Source organism: Periplaneta americana, chromosome 4 (assembly GCF_040183065.1).
Source record: "Periplaneta americana isolate PAMFEO1 chromosome 4, P.americana_PAMFEO1_priV1, whole genome shotgun sequence".
Classification (NCBI taxonomy): domain Eukaryota; kingdom Metazoa; phylum Arthropoda; class Insecta; order Blattodea; family Blattidae; genus Periplaneta; species Periplaneta americana.
The window spans coordinates 168406988-168422112 of NC_091120.1; the positions used below are offsets into that span (position 1 = coordinate 168406988).

A 15125-nucleotide genomic window follows, 5' to 3' on the forward strand; every position below is an offset into this window, starting at 1 on the left:
ATCGGTGCTGTGGATTGAACTTCGGCGTAGCTCAGTGGCTGGAGCACTTGGTACGTAGAACCAAGAACCCGGGTTCGATCCCCGGTGCCGGAACGAATTTTTCTCCTCTAATAGCCAATATACAGAGTGTTTCAGAAGTGATGGTCAAAAATTTAAGAATGACAAGTATAAACGAAGAGAAGCAAAAACGTTCTAGTAAACATGTGTCCGCAAATTAACCGTTTACGACAGAATGTCATTGTTTTGTTAGGGCCGCCTGGATATGGTAAGCGGCAACATTCATGCTTCGTACTTATGCTGCACTCTCCCCATCCCATTTCCTTCTAAGTGTGGGACGATATATATAAACATACGATATGGTGAACGGTGGATAGGTAGAGGAGGATCTGTACCTAGATCACAGGATTTAAATACAGTGAAACCTGTATAAAGCGGTCATCTGAAGTTACCTTGTAAAATGGCCGTTTTATCAGGTGGCCGCTTGATTAAGGTTGCGGTTTTTTATGAATTGGCATGAAAGTACTGAATTTCATTGACTTTTTAGTACTGTGCGCGTACAACACTCGTGCATATTAATGCCAGCCTCTTCCATTCTTGCAACTAGCCTTTTCAAAACTCAATTTCTTCGCCCTCGCACACTTGAACCATTCGTAAACGAAATCATTCACATTACTAAACACAGATTCTCTCTTCTTTTTTGGCCACCATTCTCTTCTTTTTTGGCCACCATGCATATTTTCCTCCCATTCTTTTAATATTTCATCTTAATTATACCGTGTATTTGTGTCCTTTCACATTTGAATATTTCTGCAGTTTTTCTCGCAGATGTTCCCTTCTCACTTTCTTCAATCATTTTTCGTCTCACCTCTAAACTTAATACCACTCTAGATTTATTGTTAGACATAATTTCTCTCTCAAACTAGCGTCACAGTTCCTCTGAATCAACTGAATGAAAAGAAGAAAAATTCGTAAAAGCTGGTCCAAATAGAAAAAGATGGAAAGAGGAGAAAAAAAATAAATTCGAATGGTTAACTACTGACCTAAAACATACTGTGACATTTTCGATAGAAAACGTCCGTGTTTCAATCCTTTAAAAACGAGTAAGAATTTATAGCTGTGCAGGGTCGGAGTGAAAAGTGACAAAAGAGTCATAAAACTAACCAACTAACCCCAAGATATGGAGGGTGTACTGTTGTACACTTAGCTATTGTACTCGTGATATTGCTCTGTGTCCTCTAACCATCGAAAAAATAGGTCAGACAGTATCTGTGAAAACATTTTTGTTGGACAGTGACTGTTATAGTCAGGTTCCAATCCAAACAGACCCCGGCCGCTGGCCGAAGCATGAGGTGGCCGCTAAATAAAGAGACAATTTGTAATGATCTTATGGCAAATCCAATTGATTCCAGAGAAAATTGGCCTTCTGGCCAGGTGGCCGTTTAAATGAAGTGACCGCAAAGGCAGGTTTCACTGTACTTCCGATTTTTGTGTATGGGGTTATGCAAAAAGTCCAGTTTACACAAAGACATCAACACGCCTAAAGAATTGCAGCATCGGATTGTAGATGCCTTCCAGCAAATGAAGAATTACCCAGGATTGCTCGAGCGCATTCAAGTGCATGGTGAGCATTTTGAATACCTGCTGTATAATTCTTCAGTTAACAAGTTCGTAGCCACGGTGTGGCTCAGTCGGTTAAGGCGCTTGCCTGCCGGTCTGAAGTTCCGTTCGGGCCCGGATTCGATCCCAGCTTGGGCTGATTACCTGGTTGGTTTTTTTCCGAAGTTTTCCCCAACCGTAAGGTGAATTCCAGGTAATTTATAGCGAATCCTCGGCCTCATCTCGCCAAATACCATTTCGCTATCACCAATCTCATCGACGCTAAACAACCTCGTAGTTGATACAGTGTCGTTAAATAACCAACTTAAAAAAAAAACATATTCATACTGTACTTACATTGTTTATCAACAAATTTTACTGTTCTTCAAACAAAGATTTTTGCGTATGTTCAATCACATTTCTATGATGTTGAAGCCAAAATTATGGATTTTATTGTCTCGTGATTAATAAATAAAATTATCGCTGTTTTTTGCTGGAATTAGTACTTAGTATTCAGTTCTCGTAAACGGTTAATTTGCAGACCCGAAGTTACTGGAACATTTTGCTTCTCTTCGTTTTTATTACTCATTCCTAAAATTTTTACCATCAATTTTGTAACATTCTGTAGTTTTCATGGCTGACTTTGAAGATAAGTTACAAATCCTATTGCACAAATTCTATTACTTATTTAAAAATTACGCATTGAACATTAACGCAAGGAAAAATCTAATTTTTTTTTGCCTGTCGGTAGAACTTCCTAGTTTGCTGTAAATTACAACTAGAATATAAAATCGAGCAAGTGATAAATTATTTGGGAATTCCTCGACCAAGAAGTCAAAGAAAAAGCTAATTAAGCAGCTTGTCCACTACTGGAATAACCCTCTGAAGGCGCTGATAATTCAACTACTCATACGATAGCAGTCACAAATACAAGGAAAGAGACTACAGAAGCGAGCATGCATATGAATCACGCTGGGTTCTTAGCTGCTGTACATAAAGCAGATAAGAAATTATTCTCCACAGCAATTGCTTGCACTTAGCACGTTACGCATACCTGTACCACCGGGTGGTTCAGAGATGCATGACGAGGCCACAACTGGCATGTACAGTAAGTTAGTTTGGTATCCTGAAGTCCACAAGTGGTTTGATTTACTTTTCTCAATCAGTAAATGTGACCTTTTATATTATTATTATTATTATTATTATTATTATTATTATTATTATTATTATTATCATTATTATTATTATTACCGAAACAAATGATAAGATCCACGACCCTTGACCTCAACTTTATGATTAAGATTCCCTCTTCCCCTCAACACCAAATTCAAGTTCACATTTCTCCCTTAATCTCATCTTCATGATTCGAATTATCTTTTTTCTCAGATTCATGATCCAAATTTCCTCCTTGCCTGAACTTCTTGATTTGGATGTCCTCTTTGTCTTAATGTCAAGATTTAAGTTTTATTGCCTCAACTTCATGATTCCTATACTTCCTCCGCTTCAACGTCACATGTTCAAGAGTCTCATTTTATCTCGCTCTCATCACTAAAGTTTTCTTCTTGTCTTAACTTTACGAACCATATTCTCCCTTCGCCTCAATTTCATGATTCAAATTTACTTTTTCCTCAGGTTCATGACTCAAATTTCCTCCTTTTCTCAACTTCTTGATTTATATTTCTTCTTCGTCTCAAACTCAATAATTAAGTTCCCTTGCCTATACTTCATGATATTTTTTCTCCATGTCAACTTCATGATTCATGTTCTTTCTTCGTATCAACTTCATGATTCATATTCTTTTTTCGCCTCAACTTCATGATTCTTATTCTTTCTTTGCCTCAACTTCATGATTTTTATTATTTCTTCGCTTCAACTTCATGATTCATATTCTTTCCTCGCCTCAACTTCATGATTCTTATTCTTTCTTTGCCTCAACCTCATGATTTTTATTCTTTCTTCGCTTCAACTTCATTATTCATATTCTTCCTTCGTATCAACTTCAAGATTCATATTCTTCCTTCGCCTCAATTTCATCATTCTTATTCTTTCTTCGCCTCAACTTCATGATTCTTATTCTTTATTTGCCTCAACTTCATGATTCTTGTTCTTTCTTTGCCTCAACTTCATGATTTTTATCCTTTGTTCGCTTCAACTTCATGATTCATGTTCTTTCTTCGTATCAACTTCAAGATTCATATTCTTCCTTCGCCTCAAATTCATGATTCTTATTCTTTCTTCGCTTCAACTTCATGATTCTTATTTTCTTCCCCTCAACTTCATGATTCTTATTCTTTCTTCGCCTCAACGTCATGATTCTTATTCTTTCTTCCCCTCAACTTCATGATTCTTATTATTTCTTCGCCTCAACGTCATGATTCTTATTCTTTCTTCCCCTAAACTTCATGATTCTTATTCCTTCTTCGCCTCAACGTCATGAGTCAAATTCTTTCTTTGCCTCAACGTCATGATTCATATTCTTTCTTCGCCTCAACGTCATGATTCTTATTCTTTCTTCCCCTCAACTTCATGATTCTTATTCTTTCTTCGCCTTAACGTCATGATTCTTATTCTTTCTTCACCTCAACCTCATGATTCATATTCTTTCTTCGCCTCAACGTCATGATTTTTATTCTTTCTTCGCCTCAACGTCATGATTTTTATTCTTTCTTCGCCTCAACGTCATGATTCAGATTCTTTCTTCGCCTCAACTTATTCTTTCTTCGCTTCAACTTCATGTTTTTTAGTCTTTCTTCGCCTCAACTTCAAGATCCATATTATTTCTTCTCTCAACTTCATGATTCGTATTCTTTCTTCGCTTCAACTTCATGATTCGTATTCTTTCTTCGCCTAACTTCATGATTTTTATTCTTTATTCGCCTGAACTTAATGATTTTAGTCTTTATTCGCCTGAACTTCATGATTCATATTCTTTCTTCACCTCAACTTCATGATTCATAATTTCGTCTCAACTTCATGATTCATATACTTTCTTCGTCTTAACTTCATGACTCACATTCTTTCTTCGCCTCAACTTGATTCAAACTTCTTTAGAATCAACTTTATGTTTCAGATTCCCATTTTATGTCAGATTCCTGTTTTAAGTTTCCTTCTTGCCTCAATTTCATTATTTAAATTCCCAATTTACCTTAACGTCATTTTTCAAGTTTTTTGTCTCAAATTGACTACGCATATCCTTCCTTTCCTTCAACTTCCTGCTTCAGATTCAAGTTTTATCTCAGGCTCTCTATCTCAGACTTCCTTCTTCCCTCTTTTTTATGATTCCAAATCCCTCTTTACGTTAACTTCATCTTTCATTAGACCTTCACTATCGAGATAGCTCTTCCTTTGCGCCTTGATGTCATTATTTAGATTTTCTTTTCGCTGAACTGAATGGTGACATTTTCAATTTTATGATCCAGATTTCACCTTTGCGTCTACTTAATGCTTTGAATTTGTTCTTCGTTTCAATATCTCGTAATACACAAACGTTCTTCACGTATATGGACTGGCAAAACCTGACTTTCAGTGATTACATCATTTAGCCATCAAATTTTCTCATTTATGAATTTGGTACGAGAGACAATTACTGAAACTAATGAACAAAGCAGGAATTTGTATTAAGTGGACCAATTAAAATGCAGCACAAATTCAGCAATCCAGTGTGCAGTCGGGAGGCCATCTTATTACAGGGTAGGACGATCTCGTCTTTATCATGCCGAACAGTTCTTCTTCCATGAAGAAGAGAAAGAGTGCTAATTCACTCTGCATATTTATTAGCTATTTAACTGCATTAGGTAAGCTTGCGTATTCAATCTTTGCTTGCGTCCTTGCAGGCGTTGACAGAACCACTGTCATGCATTTGAATCCAATCAGGTCTTATTATTTGTCTGTTGCCAGCGTAGTAACAGTTTATGTTCCACATCGCCTTAACAATTAATACGATTCTATTAGAAGCTAAAAATTCTGAAGAAAGCTGAGAGCAATGGAACCGAAGGACTGCCTTTCAAAGTGTTCAATGTCCGAGAAAGTCTAATTTGCAAAGGAAATATAGGAATTTGTCCAGTTTTTCTCAGGACATTCCCGTTTATTTTGTGTTCATTTCACAATTTCCCATAATCAAGAAGAAAATTAATATAGAACACAAGAAGTCTGGAGAAATCCGGCCGCGCTGTGACTCGGTAGCTAGTGTACTGGCAGTGTTGTGAGGTTTTCATTAAAGAAAATCCCTCCGTAAGCCTAAAAAATCCTACACAGCCTACATAGGACAGATAAGCAGATCATTTCAAACACGTTACAAAGAACACATCACAGCCATAACAAAATTACAAAACACCTTCACACATCACAAATGCTAACCACACCCACAGAGACATCAACACAGACATGGAAATACTAAACATTTATTTATTTATTTATTTACTTATTTACTTATTTACTTACTTATTTATTTATTTACTTATTTATTTATGCCTATAACAGGGCAAAGCCCTAATTACAATAGACAGTACAGATATTCGTTTACAAAAAAAATAGATAACATGAAAAAAAGAGATGAAACAGATACAAGTGTAAATACAAATTAAAATGGAAAATGAGAAAAGGAAAGAAAAAAATAACAGACAAATAGATACTACCTAAATAAGAGATACAGATATCCAACCAAAAAGCCAGAAACTAAACACACTAGGACAATATGAAATACACACACACACACACACACACACACACACACACACACACACACACGAAAACACACCCCAACGAAATTCTAAACACAACTCAATTTCAGAACACACACACTCTTTGACTCTACACTATACCACACGAACACACCCTCACAGGAAACAAAACAAGGGGCGCCAAGACCAACAACGACCAGTTCTGAGGATGACCCACAAATAGGTCGAAACATGTAAACAAGGTACGTTAAAATTTAACACAAGAAAGTCTTATCATACATATTCCGAAGTGATACAGTGTTAAAAGCTCTGTGATCAAGATGTATACTAAAAAATCCTTCAAATCTAAAGAAAATTCCTAAATTTTTTAAATGGTCCTAATTGCGAAACAATATTTCAAAATACGTATCTTTCAGTTCATATTGCTTCAATTACTACAGTTTTCAAAATTAAATCTTAATTCCTTAGCTTATTTCACGATTATTTTGAAATTTATTTTTGACTGCAGGTCAGTTAAATCGTCAAATAGATATGAAGAGTCCACTGCAAGAATGATGGATATCACTTTTTTGTCGAAAATGAACCAAGACTGTCAATGCATAGCTTAAGACATACAGAATGTACATAGAGAGTTATATGGCATTAACACTGATAGTCATTGTCCAGTAATGATCGGAAAATCACAGTTAAACTTTGAGCGCTAAGCATTTCAAACTTTCAATTGCTTCTCCTGCAAAATGTATTCCAAATGACAGCCATCATTCTTGCAGTGGACTCTTCATATGTTATTATATTATTATTATTATTATTATTATTATTATTATTATTATTATTATTATTATTATTATTATTTCTATTACTGTGTTATTATTACAAGCACTGTATTTTGTACATAGCGAAATTAAGGGATGCTTGTACTGCAGTTGCCTTCTTCAATATCTCTACTATTACACTAGATTCTCTCTAGTCCGGCTCTCAATAATCCGGCCTCCTTTTAGTGTACTTCCTATCACTTCTACTGTAACAGTTTCCTGGGAAATTTGCAACGGTGCCATGTGTTATAGGCTACTGTATCAATTACACACGCAGGCCTACATACTTACATACATTATCGCGTCGGCCACGTGTGCAACGTTCTAGTTTCGATTTAGAAGTGTACGCGGAGTGGTTAGCGCATCTTACAACATTAAATTTAATTATATCTTTAAATTCTGTCAGTAATCCGGCACTCTCGCTAATTCGGCATCTGTCTGTGCAAGGAATGACCGGATTATTAAAAGTCTACGTCAGTGGAATGACATCATGTTCTGATAAACATATAACAAACGCTCTTGTTTATTTCCGGCATCATCAGGTTACATTTCACGTACGCACGCACGAACACGCACACACAGATATAAAGTACAGTAATTGAAAAGCATGAACACATTTAAAACTCATGAGCTATCACAAGGGCTTGCTGATGTTACTGTTTATATTTATATAAATAATTAGAATCAAAGCACCACAACTTTAATGGATTAATAGATTCTCTGGTATAAATTTAACAGTTAACATTTTAACCAGTCCAGAGGGATTTACCATCTACTACAAGCTAAATTTGAATAATGACAGAAAGATGTGATAGCGATTTAGAACACACTGTCTCCTTTCATATACATCTATAAATTGAAACACGCATAGTATATAATCTAGCATAAAGTGAACGTATTAAAATGAGTCATGATATTATTAAATTGTACGAAACACAAAGATTTTAATTATTTATATAAACAGTAACATGTAAGTAGGACATATTGAGAGTTCAAAAACATAAATACATTTAAAAACTTATGAATTCCTTAAGTACAGGGACATCATTTTATTTTTACTTCAATTTTTATTGTACCTGAGTTTTGGAATGTACTTCACTCCCACCCCTTCTACTAGTAAACTTCCAACCGTTCACGACACAGAGCCGAGGGCGCGTAAGCAGTACTGAGTTACTTAGTATAGTACGTTTCAGAAATATATTCGCGTTTTCCAGTGACGAAAGAGCTTTCAATATAGAATCATATTTTCGTACGGGTACTGTCGTCCGTTTCCCTATGTCGCATCCCGGTTTCCCCCACCTGCTTCTGTTCGCCCCTTTGTAAAGTCTAGTAGCTGAGCTATCTTAGCTCTTTTCTGAAAACATTAATTTCTGTTAGGAATTGAACGTCTACATAATATTATTCAAGTGTTTAAAATAACTTAAATAAAAGGGCCTCCTTAAGTAATTAACTGTCACGTGATCCCCCCCTTTCTACAACCCTGCGACAAAACCACTTGAACGGACAGTAGATAGCATTTCTGAGTGACTTTATCTTTTCGGATCGGGCAGAAGTGAAGATTGAATTTACAGTACGTAAGGTACTCTTTTATAGAGTAGGTACAGAATTATTTCAACATGAGTTACTCGTACTAAGGACGAAACTGGTAATTGGAATTAGGTACAATAGTCTATAGTGCGATAATATGGACAAAAGAACTGAAGCCTGTATCGAAATGAACGGCCACCATTTTCTAAAATGTGTTTAAATATCCATATTATAATTATTTTTCAATTTAACTTCATTCTCTATATAGTACGCTAATGTGCTGTAACAGTACAATATACACTGCATAATTAATACTTCCGAATGGATAGCTCAATTCGTGTGTAAAACACTAAGTGTTAATACAGTACTGTATTTTGATTAAACAAAAACCTAATGAAAATGATCAAACTCAAAATTGCGGTATTTCCTAGTTTACATAAATGGATGAACTACTTTTCTTCCCTCCTATACCTAGTAAAGTGATTTGTATTTTACGCCAGTATCATCGAACTCCGTCGTGGAAAGGGTAGCAAACGGTGTTTCCTGTTTTAATCGTTAATAGAAAGGTATAGCCAGGTTAATACTAAAATTTTAGTAAAAATAAAATGATGTCCCTGTATATAGGGTGAAAGTGAAATAATCCTGCACATTAAAAGGGACGATAGAATACGCTTAAATGAATAGAAAACCTATATTACGTTTTGTGATTAAATGCACGGTTAATTAGAAAACTAAGTTTGAACTTTCAGCAATCTGGTAACATCGTCGCTAACACAGTTTTCTTTTTCTCTCGTATTACAGACGTAACAGGCCAACGAACTCAGTCCGTTTCTCTCGCTACGACACGCAGTGGTCCAGAATGCAAATTCAGCAGACAAACTATAACTTTTCAGCTACCTAACAGATTTTTATGAAATTTTACACAGTAGTTACAAGTAGCATATATGTCTTGTATACAAGTTCTCATTACGTTGGTATAAGAGGAATTATCCTTATAGGGGAGGGCAAATGGACAACATTAGTAACTTTTCTCCTATGTGACATTTTTATGAAATTTTACCCAGTAGTTACAGGTAGCATACATGTCTTGTATACAAGCTCTCATTATGTTGGTATAAGAGGAACTACATTCATAGGGAGCGCAAATGAACAACATCAGTAACTTTTCTCCTATCTGACATATTTTATGAAATTTTACCCAGTAGTTACAGGTAGCATATATGTCTTGTATACAAGCTCTTATTACGTTGATTTAAGGGGAACTACCCCTTATAGGGGGTGCAATTAGACAAAATTAGTAACTTTTCTTCTATCTGACAGATTTTTATGAAATTTTATACAACAGTTTCAAGTAGCATATATGTTTTGTATACAAGCTATCATTACGTTGGTCTAAGGGGAACTACCCCTTACAGGGGGCGCAATTAGACAAAATTAGTAACTTTTCTCCTATCTGACAGATTTTTATGTAATTTTATACAACAGTTTCAATTAGCATATATGTTTTGTATACAAGTTATCATTACGTTGGTTTAAGGGAAACTACCCCTTATAGGGGGTGCAATTAGACAAAATTAGTAACTTTTCTTCTATCTGACAGATTTTTATGAAATTTTATACAACAGTTTCAAGTAGCATATATGTTTTGTATACAAGCTATCATTACGTTGGTCTAAGGGGAACTACCCCTTACAGGGGGCGCAATTAGACAAAATTAGTAACTTTTCTCCTATCTGACAGATATTTATGAAATTTTATACAACAGTTTCAAGTAGCATATATGTTTTGTATACAAGCTATCATTACGTTGGTCTAAGGGGAACTACCCCTTACAGGGGGCGCAATTAGACAAAATTAGTAACTTTTCTCCTATGTGACAGATTTTTATGTAATTTTATACAACAGTTTCAAGTAGCATATATGTTTTGTATACAAGCTCTCATTACGTTGGTATAAGAGGAACTATCCTTATAGGGGAGCGCAAATGGACAACATTAGTAACTTTTCTCCTATCTGACATTTTTATGAAATTTTACACAGTAGTTACAGGTAGCATACATGTCTTGTATACAAGCTCTCATTATGTTGGTATAAGAGGAACTATCCCTATACGGGAGCGCAAATGGACAACATTAGTAACTTTTCTCCTATCGAACATATTTTTATGAAATTTTACACAGTAGTTACAGGTAGCATATTATATGTCTTGTATATAACTCTCATAACGTTGGTCTAAGGGAAACTACTCCTTATAGAGATCGGATTACTGAAAGCCGGATTAGCGAGAATCTAGTGTAATAGTAGAGATATTGAAGAAGCCACGTGCAGTGTAAGCATCCCTTAATGTCGTAGTTTCAAAAATACAATGCTTGTAATAATAACACAGTAATAATAATAATAATAATAATAATAATAATAATAATAATAATAATAATAATAATAATAATAATAATAAATTTTAACGTGCGCAAGTTGCTGTTCACCCCTGCTGCTACCGCTCCTGGATCTGCATATCACAATTTAATCCTCTTAATTTAGCGACAACCGGTTGGAAAGAGTTTATTTTTTCAGAATAACGTTTTGTGATAGCGTAAGACAGGTTTCACTATACACGTAAGTGACACAACGTTTGAGAGCACGAGAATGCGCTAGTAAAGACTTGTTACGTGATATTTCCGGCCCCGTACTAGCGAACCTGACAGTACAACTCGAGTCAGATCTATTATTTGAGATGAAGGAAAAAGGAAAACAAATCGGCTGCAGGGACCACCCTTACCGACTTGGCTGCACCTGCTGTGCAGAGATTCCTACCTACCTGCTGAATGTCGGCATTTAAGAGCCCCAGCCAACCACAAATTATCAGCAGCAAAAGGAAGAAGGATGTTGAGGCACAAAAAAGTTATCCTGCAAGTTCACACGCAGAGCAACACAGGGACGCGATAAACACGCACAACTGATGGCACAGGTAGAACCCGCGGTTATCTGGGCTCTACGCCTCTTATCTGGCAGACAAGAAAAGCAAGCAGGCTGTTAATCAATACAGATGATATCATATCTCGCACATCCTATCTACCTGATCCCACTCCAATTATAAATTGGGCAATTTACAAAGCTTTACTACGCCCATTACGAGAGACAGTGTAATAGGATTTCTGATTAAGACTCTGAATGAAACAGCGCCTGCCCTCACCTTGACTTCCTAATTATTCGTTACAAGCAGAGCTTTCCTAAACTGCTTGAAAAAAACTCTAACTTCCAAATAAAACCAAAGCTCCAATTTGTAACAAGACAACAGTATTAATGTGTTAACATTATTTTACGGTTTAGTTATGTCTGATCCATAATTCATTTGTCCACACCTGTGGAGTAACGGTCAGCACGTCTGGCCGCGAAACCAGGTGGCCCGGGTTCGAATCCCGGTCGGGGCAAGTTACCTGGTTGAGGTTTTTTCCGGGGTTTTCCCTCAATCCAATACGAACAAATGCTGGGTAACTTTCGGTGCTGGACCCGGGACTCATTTCACCGGCATTATCACCTTCATTTCATTCTGACGCTAAATGACCTAGATGTTGATACAGCGTCGTAAAATAACCCAATAAAATAAAAATAAATCCATAATTCACTGGTACATTATACTCTATTATACTTCATTTTTTTTCATGGAGTGCAGTTTCATAGAAAGGACTTTGCCGACAGACCTTCTACTGCCCCCTACTAATTGGTTGTCATAAATAAATGTCTTCCTTACTGTGACGGAAATCTTGTCTTCTCTTGTTAGTAACCAATCACAACCCTCGTTCAGAAGAATTGACAGGTGCCCGTCAAATCCACGTGGAGGCAGAAGGGTTGCCGCATCTTTTCCGAATTCCAAGAATCCCATCAGTTTCACTGCATAATTTCGAAGGTCACCAGGATTGTGGCAACTGTGCAATGTTGGGACGAGGGGACAGGATGGAATTGTCAGAGGTGTTTGTGTAGGAAGTCATAAATCTGTAAGTGGGTGTTCAAAGGAGCCACCGAACTGCACTCCTTGAAATAAAATAAGGTATACGCAAACTGAATCTATTATGAATCATTCTGTGGTATTCGGGTAAAGGGGGACCGTCATTTTTTTTTTTTGTGCAGATGGAATTTTGTTCCCCAGATGAACACACCAGTCAAATTATACAATTGGTGTGCGAAAGTCGAAAGCTGGCTGTCATTTCATGTGCTTTATTTGTGTAGAAAATTATTTGCAATAAGGGTTCGAAGTTTAATTTCAATTTATCACAAAACACATTTTCATGACATCTCCTTTTACCCAAACACTACAGAATTATTCGAGTCTGGTTCACAAGGAGCTTTACCTGAAAGCTAGATTTGCATAACGAATCGATGTTTAAAGCACCTGTACACCGAATCAAATTTTTGAGGAAAGGAAGAGAACTGTAGACACGTGATACATTATTTGTTTCCTATTTTATTTTATTACCGAGATGTGTGACTTTGTTATATACATAAGATTAATAATGTTATAAATACAAACAAACACTTTCAACTAAAAACGAGGGGCTGAAGTTACTGGATATGCGTCCTTTTAAAAAAACAAACGAAAAATTAAGTTAGTATACACAACGTAAAGATTAATTTTTTGTCCTACAAAATATCTGTTATGGTTACTATTGGTTATTAATGGAAAAAAATTCGCTCCCACGCCGGGGACCGAACCCGGGACCCCCAATTTACGCACTGGGAGCTCTAACAACTGAATTACGCCGAGGCTCAATCCACATCAGCGGATCGAATCTTTCTTATTTGGTATTTTTCTCTTACTGGCCTTACTCCATGTTCGACATACTGTATATATTGATACATAATGTTTTGGTTCTACAGAATTATCTGTTAAGGTTATCATTGGTGCTGGAGTGGTGTTAGAGGCAAATAAAAAACACTGATAGAGTTGTCCTTTCTTCAGCAAACATGTATTTTGATTAGTAAGCAAGGAGCTAACAATAACTCAATCTTCGAAAAATTGTGGCCAAGTGCACTTTCAAAAATCAATTCAACTGTACGGTACCCTGCATAACATTTCTGAAGGTACGTCGTTATAATGGTATTCTGCTGGCGTATTTTTTGTCTGAAAGAAAATGTACACTTTAATAATAACTGTCCACTTACTACTCAGACTTTTCAAGTAGCAGTAGCAGAAGTAATAGTAGTAGCAGTAGTAGTAGTGTTAGCAGTTTTAGCAGTAGCAGTAGTGTTAGCAGTAGTAGTAGCAGCAATAGTAGTAGTAGCAGCACCAGTAATAGTGGTAGCAGTAGCAATAGTACTAGTAGTAATAGTAATAGTAGTAGCTAAAGCAAAGTAGCAGTAGTAGTAGTAGTGCAGTAGTAGTAATAGTAGTAGTAGTAGTAGTAGTAGTAGTAGTAGTAGTAGTAGTAGCAGTAGCAGCAGCAGCAATAGTAGTAGTAGCAGCACCAGTAATAGTGGTAACAGCAGTAGTAGTAGTAGTAGTAGTAGCAGTAATGTTAGCAGTAGCAGTAGTATTAGCAGTAGTAGTAGTAGCAGCAGCAATAGTAGTAGTAGTAGTAGTAGTAGTAGTAGTAGTAGTAGTAGTACTAGTAGTAGTAGCAGCAGTAATGTTAGCAGTAGCAGTAGTATTAGCAGTAGTAGTAGTAGTAGCAGCAGCAGCAATAGTAGTAGTAGCAACAGCAGCAATAGTAGTAGTAGTAGTAGTAGTAGCAGCACCAGTAATAGTGGTAGCACCAGCAGTAGTAGTCATAGCAATAGTAGTAGTAGTAATAATAATAGTAATAGTAGTAATAGTAGTAGTAGTAGTAGCAGTAGTAGTAGTAATGTTAGCAGTGACAGTAGTATTAGCAGTAGTAGTAGTAGTAGTAGTAGTAGCAGCAGCAGCAATAGTAGTAGTAGTAGCAGCACCAGTAATAGTGGTAGCACCAGCAGTAGTAGTCATAGCAATAATAGTAGTAATAATAATAGTAATAGTAGTAGTCATAGCAATAGTTGTAGTAGTAATAATAATAGTAATAGTAGTAGTAGCAGTAGTAGTAGTAGTAATGTTAGCAGTAGCAGTAGTAGTAGTAGTAGTAGTAGTAGTAGTAGTAGTAGTAGTAGTAGTAGTAGTAGTAGTAGTAGCAGCAGCAGCAGTTGTTCATTTTCCATTACACAGATACAATGTTTGGGCATGGAATATAAATAAAATACAATAATAAAATTATACAATAATATACTAATTGATAAATCGTAATTACAAACAAAATAGAATAGGCACAAATCGACCCTCCCAAGTACTAACATTGTAACTCAATTTTTTATGATTTTGAGTTATCCTAGTTAATATGGTCTTAAATTGTTTCTTTTTCTTCCAGTACTATAAATGTAACTCTAAATCTTCCCAATTGTATGTAAAATCTTATTGTTACTATACATATCTGTATACACTAATTTACACGATCGTTTTAAAACTTCATTTTCATCTCCTGAAAAATGTAAGAAATTGAGTTACAAT

General features: G+C 36.0%; 1 protein-coding gene across 9 annotated transcripts in view; it reads right to left on the reverse strand.

The window, feature by feature from the left end:
• The window catches only part of kmr (kramer), a 1522801-nt gene that overhangs the window by 1021870 nt on the left and 485806 nt on the right, over positions 1-15125 (reverse strand). The window contains exon 1 of one of the 9 annotated variants that reach the window (XM_069824287.1): positions 11430-11582. The exons of the other annotated variants lie outside the window; for them this stretch is intronic. Coding sequence (XP_069680388.1) covers positions 11430-11446 — 17 coding nt within the window. The 5' untranslated portion in view covers positions 11447-11582. Of the gene's footprint in view, positions 1-11429; positions 11583-15125 lie in introns of those variants that run through there. 9 annotated transcript variants of the gene reach the window in all.